We start from the raw sequence: 14327 nt of genomic DNA, 5'->3' as shown, positions 1-14327 counted from the left end.
TGCCAACAAACACATGAAAGAATGCTCAACATCATTAATCATTAGAGAAATGCAAATCAAAACTACAATGAGATATCATCTCACACCAGTCAGAATGGCCATCATCAAAAAATCTAGAAACGATAAATGCTGGAGAGGGTGTGGAGAAAAGGGAACCCTCTTGCACTGCTGGTGGGGATGTGAATTGGTACAGCCACTATGGAGAACAGTATGGAGGTTCCTTAAAAAACTACAAATAGAACTACCATATGACCCAGCAATCCCACTACTGGGCATATACCCTGAGAAAACCAAAATTCAAAAAGAGTCATGTACCAAAGTGTTCACTGCAGCTCTATTTACAATAGCCCGGAGATGGAAACAACCTAAGTGCCCATCATCAGATGAATGGATAAAGAAGATGTGGCACTTATATACAATGGAATATTACTCAGCCATAAAAAGAAACGAAATTGAGCTATTTGTAATGAGGTGGATAGACCTAGAGTCTGTTATACAGAATGAAGTAAGTCAGAAAGAAAAAGACAAATACCGTATGCTAACACATATATATGTAATTTAAGAAAAAAAAATGTCATGAAGATCCTAGGGGTAAGGCAGGAATAAAGACGCAGACCTACTAAAGAACAGACTTGAGGTTATGGGGAGGGGGAAGGGTGAGCTGTGACAGGGCGAGAGAGAGTCATGGACATATACACACTAACAAACGTAGTAAGGTAGATAGCTAGTGGGAAGCATCCGCATGGCACAGTGATATTGGTTCAGTGCTTTGTGACAGCCTGGAGGGGTGGGATAGGGAGGGTGGGAGGGAGGGAGACGCAAGAGGGAAGACATATGGGAACATATGTATATGTATAACTGATTCACTTTGTTATAAAGCAGAAACTAACACACCATTGTAAAGCAATTATACCCCAATAAAGATGTTTTAAAAAAATATATATATAAATATATATGCACCTGCATGTAAATCAATGAAGTTACAACACACCCTCACACCGTACACAAAAATAAACTCAAAATGGCTTAAAGACTTAAACATAAGACATGACACCATAAAACTCCTAGAAGAGAACACAGGCAAAAATTTCTGACATAAATCGTACCAATGTTTTATTAGGTCAGTCTACCAAGGCAATAGAAATAAAAGCAAAAATAAACAAATGGGACCTAATCAAACTTACAAGCTTTTGCACAGCAAAGGAAACCATAACCAAAATGAAAAGACAACATACAGACTGGGAGAAAATATTTGCAATTGATGTGACCAACAAGGGCTTAATTTCCAAAATATACCAATAGCTCATACAACTCAATAACAAAAAAACAAACAACCCAATCAAAAAATGGGCAGAAGATCTAAACAGACATTTCTCCAAAGATGACATACAGATGGCCAACAGGAACATGAAAAGATGCTCAACATGGCTAATTATTAGAGAAATGCAAATCAAAACTACAGTGAGGTACCACGTCACACCAGTCAGAATGGCCATCATTTAAGAAGGCTACAGATGGGCTTCCCTGGTGGCGCAGTGGTTGAGAGTCCGCCTGCCGATGAAGGGGACACGGGTTCGTGCCCCAGTCCGGGAAGATCCCACATGCCGCGGAGCGGCTAGGCCCGTGAGCCATGGCCGCTGAGCCTGCGCGTCCGGAGCCTGTGCTCCGCAACGGGAGAGGCCACAACAGTGAGACGCCTGTGTACGCAAAAAAAAAAAAAAAAAAGTCTACAGATAACAAATACTGGAGAGGGTGTGGAGAAAGGAAACCTTCCTACACTGTTGATGTGAAAGTAAATTGGTGCAGCCACTGGAGAACAGTATGGAGGTTCCTCAAAAAACTAAAAGCAGAGTTGCCATATGATCCAGCAATGCTACTCCTGGGCAAATATCCGGACAAAACTATAATTCAAAAAGATAGATGCACTCCTATGTTCATAGCAGCACTGTTCACAATAGCCAAGACATGGAAACAACCTAAATGTCCATAGATAGAAGAATGGATAAAGAAGATGTGAGAGACATATATATATGATATATATATATCATATATATGTATACACACACACATATATACACAATGGAATATAAAAAAAGAATGAAATAATGCCATTTGCAGCTACATGGATGGACCTAGAGATAATCCTACTAAGTGAAGTAAGTCAGAAAGAAAAGGACAAATACCATAGGATATCACTTATGTGTGGAATCTAAAATATGACACAGATGAACTTATCTATGAAACAGAAAAAGACTCACATGCATAGAGAACAGACCTGTGGTTGCGAAGGGGGAGTGGGGGTGGGAGAGGGTTGGATTGAGAGTTTGGGACTAGCAGATGCAAACTATTATATACACTGAGTTGGCCACAAAGTTCATTCGGTTTTAAGTAAAAATAAAACACACATTTTTCATTTTCAGCAAGAACTTTATTAAATGTATTCATTAACCAAACGAACTTTTTGGCCAACCCAACAGAATGAATAAACAACAAGGTCCTATTGCATAGCACAGGGAAGTATATTCAATATCCTGTAATAAATCATAATGGAAAAGAATATGAAAAAAATATGTAATATATATGTATAATATATAACTGAATCACTGTGCTGTACACCAGAAACTACCACAACATTGTAAATCAACTACACTTCAATAAAATATATATATATATATATATATATATATATATATAGGCACCAAAAGAAAAAAAAACACCAACAGAATTGAAGGAAGAAATAGTTCAACAGTAACAATTGGAAACTTCAAATGCCCCACTTTCAATAACGGTCAGAACAAAAAGAAGATCAATAAGGAAACAGAGGACTTGAACAATGCTATAGAACAACCAGACATAATAGACATCAGTAGAACTCTCCACTCAACAGTAGAATATACATTCTTCCCAACTGCACATGCAACATTCTCCAAGACAGACCACAATTTTAGAACACAAAACAAGTCTCAATAAATCTGAAAAGACTAAAATAATACAAAGTATGTTCTCTGACCACAACAGAATGAAACTGAAATCAATCACAGAAAAAAATCTGGAAAATTCACAAATATGTGGAAATTAAACAATGCACTCAAACAATCAAGGGTGCAAAGAAGAAATCACAAGGGAAATTAGAAAATATTTTGACATGAATGAAAATGATAACAAAGCCTACCAATACTTAAGGGATGCAGGGAAAGCAGTGCTAAAAAGGAAATTTGTAGGGCTTCCCTGGTGGCACAGTGGTTGAGAGTCCACCTGCCGATGCAGGGGACACGGGTTCGTGCCCCAGTCCGGGAAGTTCCCACATGCCGCGGAGCAGCTGGGCCAGTGAGCCATGGGCGCTGAGCCTGCGCGTCCGGAGCCTGTGCTCCGCAACGGGAGAGGCCACAACAGTGAGAGGCCCGCGTACCGCAAAAAAAACCCCAAAAAAACCCGACCATTTTTATAGAATAATAGTAAAACCTTACAAATGATCTTGAATGAAGGGAACAGTTTTAGGGAAAGTCATTTATTTAAATCCCTTTGCAATTCAGAATAATTCTCAAAATTCACTTTCTAAATACCTCAATGGGGGGAGGGGGTTAAAAGTTTCAAACAACCATTCTGAAACTTCCTTTGGTTCTTTCCACCGTTGCACAAAATAATTTCAAAAAAGCAACTAAAACTGACTATAGATTTGTTTTCTAAAGTATTTATTCAGAGATCTACTAGGAAGATTCTTCACTACTTTAATTCTTCACTTTCATCCCAAAAGATGTGATCCTTTAATAGTGTTTACAATTTAATGATCATTCAACATGCTCCTGAAATGGCTTATTGGGACTCATTTTATAAGTCTAAAATGCATCATTTTGTTACTTTGTCTTAGAACACATTGAAATTTGTGTGTATTACTAGAGGAAATCTGAAGAGAAAAAGTAATTGAGTTTGTAGATCTTGGCAAAGAAAATTAAGTTGAATTATCATACCTAGAAAATGTGACCCATTAAAAAAAAAAGGTCAAAATAAGATATCACCATTTCAAGCTAACATACACACACTCACACACACACACACATACGCATATATCACAAACCAAAATACTTTTCATTTTATATACACTTTGTTCTATGGAGACCTTCAAATAGGTCACTAAACACACTAGGACATAGTTTTCTTAGAAATGGTCAATACCAGATCAATCTGATCTAAGCCCTGACCTCATGGAGAGCCCTCTCCTGCGAGACTCGAGTAAAAGCATGTCTACATTCTTGAATTAATTTCAAACCAACTAGAAAATAGGAGAATATTGTAGTCTTCTGGAATAACTCACTATAAAATCATTACTGGTAAAATTTCTTTGAGTATTTTCAGCCAAAGTACTATTAGCTTTTTTAAGTAAAAGGCTTCAATGTTTAATACCTACTAGATAACTCCTAAACAAATCCCCACTTCTGAAATATACCTAATGAGAGACCTGAACTTGTCCCAGGTCTCCTCGGTTCCAAAGAGAGCCAATGGGAAGTTACAGGCAAGTCTACTTGAACTCCATATCTAACAGACGTCACCTGAAAAGCACAATGAATTATCTGAAGAGACTGGAGTCACTGAGATGGGATGGGGATTCAATCCCCAAATAAGGAGCAGCTACTATGTGCTGGATGTTGTACTAGATACAAGAATAATTAAAACATGACGCCCTACGTTGAGAAGCTTAGTCTAGCAACGTGGTAAAATCTCATTTTGCAAACAAGAGAGATAAAGAGCCGACTAGGATATAAACAATGGGATATAACTATACACAATAATCAAGTATAAAGTAATATGCAAGTACACATTAAGGAAGTGGTTAAATCTATGGTGGGGTCGGTGGTAAACGATTATATGTGAGACAAAGCTTCATAAGACTCAAATTTCCCTTTTAACCTAGTCCTCTGGCATCATCCTCAGTCTTCAACATGCACACAAATGATCCATCTGAGCCTCAAAGTTCTTCCAACACCTTCAAGTTCTTATGCCACATCTTCAAGTTCTTATGCCACTAATTCAACAAACATTTATTAAGCACACCTTAAGAGTATGTATATTTTTCCTGTTTGCAAACTATGAAAATATGGAGCAGTAATACACTAATTCTACTCTTAAGAAACTACCTGAGAAGCATAAGAGGGGAGGTTTCTATGAAAGATGGTCCCAAAAGCTAAGAGCATAAATGCAGAAAGACTAGTTAGGAGGCTACAAAAGCGACAAGTGCCTAATCTGGACCCAGGACAGGTGGGCATTAAGAAAGCTAAGACACCACTCTCCCTTGCAAAGGCAGAATGGATAGAACCTATAGCTATATATAAATGGTGAAAGATTCAAAGATGACTCTCAGTTTCTAGCAGAACTGTCTAGGTGGATGACAGTATTAATTCAGAGAGCAAAAAGATTTGAGGTAATAAGGAACACTCTCAGTAGGCTCACTGTTAGGTACAAACAGGATTTCCCTGTCAAGCGGAAAATTCACACCTGAAACTAAGGAGATAAAGATTTCGGAATCATCAACAAAGAAAAAATGAGGCACCTGTTCTTCATTAGTGCTTCAGGGCCTCTACTTCTTATTTCCCCAATCAACTCTGTTCTGGATACACTGGTCTTCCCTACAGCAAGCTAGCTCCCAGCTAATTCAACACTATCCTTGCTAGCAATATAGACTTCCTCATCAACTTGAACTTCCACTGTGTCTGCCAGATCAACATACAACTCTAGATAGCTCCCATCATCCTTTCTAATTCCCATATCCAGCTGACAAACACTGATGGACAAAAATCATAGTCATGATGACCAAATCATCCACAAAGCCATAATGCCCACTGTGAATTACACCCCAAACTGACAATCATTTCATTCATTGCTATTAATTCTTTGTCATGTTCCTGAGAGCAGGAATTAAAAACCTTTTGGGCTTCCCTGGTGGCTCAGTGATTGAGAGTCCGCCTGCCGATGCAGGGGACACGGGCTTGTGCCCCGGTCCGGGAAGATCCCACATGCCACGGAGCGGCTAGGCCCGTGAGCCATGGCCGCTAAGCCTGCGCGTCCGGAGCCTGTTCTCCGCAACGGGAAAGGCCACAACTGTGAGAGGCCTGCGTACCGGAAAAAAAATAATAATAATAATGCGTGGAAGACCTAAATAGACACTTCACCAAGGAAGACATACATACAGATGACCAAGATGCACATGAAAAGATGCTCAACATCACTAATTACTAGAGAAATGCAAATCAAAACTACAATGAGGTATTACCTCACACTGGTCAGCATGGCCATTAGCAAAATATCTAGAAACAATAAATGCTGGAAAGGGTGTGGTGAAAAGGGAACCCTCCTGCACTGTTGGTGGGAATGTAAATTGATATAACCACTAGAGAGAACACTATTGAGGTTCCTTAAAAAACTAAAAATAGAACTACCATATGACCCAGCAATCCCACTACTGGGCATATACCCTGAGAAAACCATAATTCAAAAAGAGACATGAGGGCTTCCCTGGTGGCGCAGTGGTTGAGAGTCCGCCTGCCGATGCAGGGGACACGGGTTCGTGCCCCGGTCCGGGAAGATCCCACGTGCCACGGAGCGGCTGGGCCCGTGAGCCATGGCCGCTGAGCCTGCGCGTCCGGAGCCTGTGCTCCGCAACGGGAGAGGCCACAACAGTGAGAGGCCCGCGTACCGGGGAAAAAAAAAAAAATCTTTTACATGCTCTTTCAAGTTTTCAAACATCGCTTTGTTCCCACACTTTTGGCAAGACCCCTTACTCCTAATTTAGTGAGGTCAATATTTTTCATGTAGAATACAGACATAAGGTGATGAAACAAGAACTGTAGTTCTTTAGCATGTCAAAATCACCTCAATGAACATAGATTTCTAGCTCCTCTTCCTCTCTCCGCAGAGATTCCAATTCAATAGATCTGGTGGAAACCAGGAATCAGTATTTTCTACAAGTGTCCAGTGATTCAGAAGCATATACAAGAGAGGTCTAATTCTGAGAAACAATGTGTTAAACAGAGGAATGAGATCCATTCTGGTATGAAAGGCAAATTCATGTATCACTCATAAAGTCTTTCACAGAGGCCTTATACAGACGGTCCCCAACTTATGATCTTTCGACTTCATGATGATGAAAAAGTGATACACATTCAGTGAAAACCGTACTTCATTATAGCCCTACCCCAAGCCTCTATTACCATCTGCAATCCGTCACTTCCCTAAACAGAGAAGTAGCTGCTCCCCTCTGTGCCTTTGCTCAAACTGTTCGTTTTCCTTCCACCTAGATTGCCTTCTCCTCACGTTCTTAAGCAAAATGCAAGATCCAGGATAAACGTCACTTCCTTTCTGTGCCTTTCTACAGACGACCCTCTCCAAAACACCTCCAACAGCTTCATAATACATAACTCTATTATTAAGCCATATGCAACATTTCTATCAACCTCTACAGACTATGGCCAACCCCAAGTCTTATTCATCTGTACAGACGCGGACCTCAGCAATGATGCTTAACCCGGCATGCGTTCAACAAAGTTTACCGAACTGAAGAACGTGGCCCATGTGCAAAAGTGGGCAAACAGACTCCCAGCTTCCCCGTCGGCGCTGGCTGGAATCGCTCCTCAACCTCATGGCAGCCAGCCTCGCCCAACGGCGGTCTAGTGACCAGCTCCGGTCGCGACGCCGGCAGGAGAACCTTCCCCAAGAGGGAGGTCGAGGTCGGAGCCGCTAGCAAAACCAGCCCCACGAGCCGAAATCCTAGACCAAACCCCACGCAGGGGCAGAGGAACCCCGCGCCGAGCGGGCGCGGCTTCAGCCCGGCGGGAGCGCAGCGGAGCGCGCGCTACTCCCGGCCGTCTCACCTTGCAATCGTTGCGAACGAACATCATGCCGTGGCCTGGGTAAATCGGACCCGAACAGAAATAACACTTCTCAATCCGCATGTTGAACGCTCGTGCAGACGCCGCTCGTGCGGACGCCCCGGCCAGACGCCGCGCTTAAGAGGAAGTGACGTAGCCCCGCCACGGGAAGTGATTCTCTTTCCGGTTCTCCACCCGGAAAAGGCGGTGTTCCTTCGCTCTTGGGGGCCCCTGGAAAGCTAGCCGGACGTGACAGCGCCACCCCGCGGGCACGCCGGCAAAAGCGCTGCCGTTTGGCGCAGGCCCAGAGTGCGGCTGCCCGCTGGTGAAGTGCGCGTTTCTACGCAGGCTTCTGAACTGGCTGTCCGAGTCTGTAGTTTTCCTCCCCACCGTGTCGTACGACGTCAGCATTTACTCACGTCTTGTATATCTTGTTTCTGGTTTGTGCTTTTCCCAAGACGGCTCTCCACACGTGTCTCGTCTCCAGGAACTCATTTCTCTGCGGCCCGAGCCCCGCCCATGATTCCAGTCCCAAGCCGACTTGCCTGATGTCCGCGGCGGGAACCTGCTGCCACGCGCTGCAACCGAAGCAGCTGAGCCTCAGGTTCGGAGGACTTAACCGGCAGTGTTTTAAAGACTTGTAGTGGTGGTCTCCACCTTTACTCCCCCACCTCCGCGCTTTTTAATTAATATACATATGTGGTTAAAAAAATTTTTTTTTCTTCACAGTAAACTTAAGTTCTCTCCCCAGACCTCCAGTCCTCCTCTCCAGTACCAGTCACTTCCTTTTATTACCTACCAGAGGTTTTCTGTGCATAGACAAACATTTGTGTGTACGTGTCTCCACTCCCTCTTCTTGATAACACTGATGAGCATCCTGTTCACCCTTTTCTGCATCTTGCTGTTATCTGCCTCCCCTCAATGGGATGTGAGCTCCATGAAGGCAAGGATTTTTGTCGTTTTGTTTACAGCTATACGCCCAGTACCTAGAACAGTTCCTGGTACGTAATTAGGCATCCAATACACATTTTATTATCAGTGAATACTTCACATTGTCTTCCATAGTTACATAAGCGCAGTTGTAGGAGGGTATCATCTTAATTGGTCGCCTGTGTTTGGAAATTTGTTTCGTATCTTGTCTCCTATCTTTGGGAGATAATAAGCATCCTTACTAATTTTTTTTTTTCAGAAGAGTTTATTGGTATAGAGTTGCTGGGCCTATAACACTTAAAATTTGGTAGATAATACTAAATGCCTTCCAAAAGGTTTTACCAATTAACACTCAACAAGAACAAATAAGATGCCTACTTCACGACGTCTTTGTCGAAGGTGATCTTTGCCAATCTGAGATTAAAAATTTTTTTATTATTATTTTAACTGGCATTTATTTGATTATGAGTGGAGTTAGGAATCTTTACAAATGTTTGACATCTATTTTTTTCTGTGAATTGCCTGTTTATGTCCTTCACACAGTTTTCTACTGTGTTGTTGATTTTTAAGAGCATTTTACATATTAAGAAATTTAGAGCTTTGCTCTAACTTTCAGAAATTGTTTCCCAATTTATCAATATTTTAAATTTTGCTTATAGCATTTCTCTGTGCAGAAATGTCTTATTTGTATGTATCCAAATTAATCTTTTCTTCTGTGGTTTTGGATTTGGTGTTTCGCTTGAAACTGCATTTCCCTCTTCAAAATTGTTTTTCAAATATTTTTCTCTATTATTTTTATAGTATCATTTTCCACATTTGAATTTTCAACTAATCTGGAATTTGCTTAAGTATAAATAATAACATAGGATTCCAGTGCATTTTTTCCCCCAAGTACCACAGGTTGAATAAGGGCATTGCTTCCTCCACTAATTCAAAATATCACTTCTCCATGGGTCTATCTACTTTGTTCAACTGATTTATCTATTTATGTGACAGTTCCAAAATGTTTAAATTATTGTAATTTTTTAAATAACTGGGTTTACCAGCAGTCCTCCTCTTCCTTCCTTGGCCTTCTTATTCCTTGTTTCTCTAGCTATTCCTTAAAGTTTTTTCTTTAACTTTAGAATCAGTTTGTCTAGTTATAATCTGTGAATACATGTGTTTTCTTTTTATCTGATACTTGCATTTATTTTTCTTTGCTAATCACTTGACATGCAATTCCAGAACAATGTTAATAACAAAGGCACACATCAGAAATTTCAGTAATAAACATTTTCCCAACACTTCATTGGCAACCAAGATACTGAAAATTATTTTACTTTTGTTTGATCTTCTCCCTCTCTCATCCCCCTCAATAATTATAGAAGAACCTCATCAGTCTTCCCAAGCTCTTTACACAGTTCCTTCCCAACTCTCTCTGTTTTATCCCTTTACTTCAACAAGAAATTTCCTGCCTTTCTCACCAACATGATAACCCAGCTTCACTTCTTACCTTCAGTGTCAGGGGCCCTATCCCTTATCTGTGTTCTTAATCCCACACCTTAAGGCTTCATTTGAGACTGTGTTCCCTTCAGCCTATGAGCATACTCAGTGCTTCGCTCTAGGTTGAATAGGTGAGTAGCCAGTCTTAGAAAATGCTTTTCTTTCCAATTATTATAATGGAATACAGAGGAAGGGGTTCACAACAACAGCAAACATGTATTTCACGTCCAACAGACTGAACTGAAATCTTGGAAATACTATTTCTTTTTGTTTAGCTTGCTTGAGACTTAATGATTCCTGAATCTGAAGGTGTATGTCTGTCACCATTACTGAAAAATTCTCAGCGATTTTCTTTTCATATATTTCCTCTTCCTCTATGTCCTCCCATTTCTCCTTCTAGAATTCCTATTAGACATAAGTTGGAGCCTTAATCTTTCCTCTATCTCTCTTAACCTCCCTCATACCTTATCCCTGTCTGCTGAATTCTGTATAATTTCCTCCATTCTATCTTCTAGTTCACCAATTTTCTCTTCACCTGTCAAACTTGCCATTTAACTTCTGACCATTCCATTTTGAACATCAATAGCTACATTTTTCCATATATGGAAGTCTTTTTCTAAAATTCAAACCAGTCTTGTATCTTTAATAAAGTCTTCTTTTCCCAGATGTTTCCATTCCTTTTATGTTTGTAAGCATTTTAAACATCTTTACTTTATGGTCTCCATCTGATAACTATATTATCTGCTGGATTTTGGTTCACTGGCCCTTGCTCATGTTTGGGGCTGAAGGGGGTGAGGAAGGAATGGGTTTTCATTTTAAATAGTGAGCTCACTCTTAGCAGGGTGTTTTCTGTAAAAATCCTGTAAGTTCCGGGTGAAAATGTTTTCTCTGAAGAGATTTTACTTTGCTTCTCCCAAGAAATCCAGAGGTATTACCAACCACAAATCACTTTATGTTAGTTTATGTTCATTTTTTGGCTTAGACATTCCCAGAAAAGGGGGCTAATGTAAACTTGAACCTCAAACCTGTGTAAAAGCATACTTATGGTTATAAATGCTCAGGGAAGATTAAGACATAGACCAGGGCCTGGCTTTGTGTGTGTTTGGAGGTAGGGGCCCTCCACCCCAGTATCCAACCTCCAACAGATCCAAAGCTTTCTCCCATGATGGCATGTAGCCATTAAAACCAAGCACCTAGATTACTGATGCTGGAAAAAACCAAACCAAAAGCAAACCACACTCAGTATCAGTTTGTTTTAAGTTCCCTCTGTTGCTGCCATTGTTGTTGCTGATGTTGCTGCTGTTGTCTGTTTTGTGGAAAAAGAGGGATGGTCTCAGGGTATTTCCCTTACTTTCTTAAGAGATCAAGAGTTCATTAAAAAAAATGTTCATTATATTTTATCCAGCATTATCAAGTGTTTTATATTGGGAGAGTTTTCCAGTTCTATACTCACCCATATTGCCAAAAATAGAAGACCTGGAAATACCATATAGAGTTTTCCAGCTTATAAAAAGCCAAGCAAAACATTCTTTAGTGTGCAAAAATAAACAAATGGGACCTAATCAAACTTACAGGCTTTTGCACAGCAAAGGGAACCATAAACAAAATGAAAAGACAATCTACAGAATGGGAGAAAATATTTGTAAATGATGTGACCAACAAGGGATTAATTTCTAAAATATACAGACAGCTCCTACAACTCAATATCAAAAAACCCAAACAACCCAATTCAAAAATGGGCAGAAGATCAGAAGAGACATTTATCTAAAGAAGACATATAGATAGCCAACAGGCACATAAAAAGATGCTCAACATCACTAATTATTAGAGAAGTGAAAATCAGAACTACAAAGAGTTATCACCTCACACCAGTCAGAATGGCCATCATCAAAAAGTCTACAAATAACAAATGCTGGAGAGGGTGTGGAGAAAAAAAGAACCCTCCTACACTGTTGGTGGGAATGTAAATTAGTGCAGCCACTATGGAGAACAGTATGGAGGTTCCTTAAAAACTAAAAATAGAGCTACCATATGACCCAGCAATCCCACTCCTGGGCATATATCCAGAAAAGACAAAAACTCTAATTCGAAAAGATACTTGCACTCCACTGTTCATTGCAGCACTATTTACAGTAGCCAAGACATGGGAGCAACCTAAGTCTCCACTGACAGATAAATGGATAAGGAAGATGTGGTAATATATATACGATAGAATATTACTCAGCCATAAAAAAGAAAGAGATAATGCCATTTGCAGCAACATGGATGGACCTAGAGATTATCATACTAAGGGAAGTAAGCCAGGCAGACAAATACTATATGACTTAAATATGGAATCTAAACAATAACACAAGTGAACTTATTTGTAAAACAGAAACAGACTCACAGACATAGAAAACAAACTTATGGTTACCAAAGGGGAAAGGAGGGAAGAGGAATAAATTAGGACTATGTGATTAACAGATACACACTACTATATATAAAATAAGCAACGAGGACCTACTATATAGCACAGGGAACTATATTCAATATCTTGTAATAACCTCTAATGGAAGAGAATCTGAAAAAGAATATACATATATATATTATACATATATAATGTATGCATAATGTTAGCAAAGAATTACTTTGCTAACACATATTGTAAATCAACAACAGTTCAATTAAAAAAAAAAAACTCCTTATTGGGAATTCCCTGGCGGTACAGTGGTTAGGACTCTGTGTTTCCACTGTGGGGGGCACGCGCTCCGATCCCTGGTCAGGGAACTGAGATCCTGCATGCAATGTGGAGCGGCCAAAAAGTCCTCATGGAACATTTCTTCAATAGATTATTAGCTATCTTGACATCAACTTCAAAACACCAGAATATACTTCTCAGATTTCCTAATTTCTCATAATAAACCAATATGGATTTCTTATATGAGAGCATTTCTAAACATTTTTGAAGAGGTTACTTTCAAATTCTATTCCTGTCTTTGAATATTAATAGTGACTCCTGTTTTGAAAACTCTTTCACTTGACCCTGCTGCATCTTAAGTCCTTTATTCAGTCCACCAATAACCATTTGAGTACCTACTGTATACCAGGCCTTTTCCAGGTAGTGGCAACACAATTTTGAAGAAAACTTCCCAAGTCCCTGTCCTCATGGAGCTTATATCTTAGTGGATGGAGACAAACATACAAATATATTGAGTGGTAATAAGTGACATGTACAAAAACAGAGCAGGATAACAAGGCAGCAGGTGACAATCTGGTTGGGGCCATGAGGGGGAGTGACTGATATTTTATTTTATTTTTTTGCGGTACGCGGGCCTCTCCCGTTGCGGAGCAGAGGCTCCGGACGCGCAGGCTCAGTGGCCATGGCTCACGGGCCCAGCCGCTCCGCGGCACGTGGGATCTTCCCGGACCGGGGCACGAACCCGTGTCCCCTGCATCGGCAGGCAGACTCTCAACCACTTCGCCACCAGGGAAGCCCGACTGCTATTTTATAATAAGGTGATCAGTAAAGTCCTTTTGGACAACGTGACATTTGAACTGTCTTAACGGATGGGAGAGGGAGCCATGCAGATATATGGAAGACTAGCGTTCCAGGTAGAGGGAACAGCAAATATTCCTGAGGCAGGAACATACTTGGCCGCTCCAGGGAGGCCCGTATGCCTGTGGAGGAGTAAGTGGGGTGAACAGTGGTGGTAGGAAATAAGGTAAGAGTGTCCATTTCCCCACATAGTCCCTCCTCATCCAGTCAGGTACCACACCGCTCCCAATGCCTCTTGCACCCATCTCTCAGTCCCAGTCTTAGTTCACGCCCTTACCATCCTTGCTTTGTTCACCTGAGGACAGCTAGTACAACATTTCCTGCACTGTAGATGCTCCGTAAATGTTCGAGGATAACATATTTGAATTATCTTCTCCAGAATATGTTGTCTTGGCTGGTCCCTCAGCACGCACCTAATGGAATTTGTGTCTCTGAATGTGGTTTCCTTCAGCATTATGACTTCTGGTTGAAACTTTATTGTGATGGGAAATGAAGTTGTGTTCACATCCAAACTTGACAGA

The 14327-nt window shown here is 40.7% G+C and overlaps 1 protein-coding gene across 1 annotated transcript in view; it reads right to left on the bottom strand.

Annotated features, from left to right (window-relative positions):
* The window catches only part of RSL24D1 (ribosomal L24 domain containing 1), a 28471-nt gene extending 20481 nt beyond the window's left edge, over window positions 1-7990 (bottom strand). Inside the window, exon 1 of the mRNA XM_060005941.1 lies at window positions 7863-7990. Coding sequence (XP_059861924.1) covers window positions 7863-7943 — 81 coding nt within the window. The 5' untranslated portion in view covers window positions 7944-7990. The remainder of the gene's footprint in view (window positions 1-7862) is intronic.
* Between the last annotated feature and the right edge of the window lie 6337 nt (window positions 7991-14327).

This window comes from Delphinus delphis, chromosome 2 (genome assembly GCF_949987515.2).
Source record: "Delphinus delphis chromosome 2, mDelDel1.2, whole genome shotgun sequence".
NCBI lineage: Eukaryota > Metazoa > Chordata > Mammalia > Artiodactyla > Delphinidae > Delphinus > Delphinus delphis.
The sequence above is the reverse complement of the archived record's forward strand: the minus strand, read 5'-3'. Positions and strand labels throughout refer to the sequence as shown.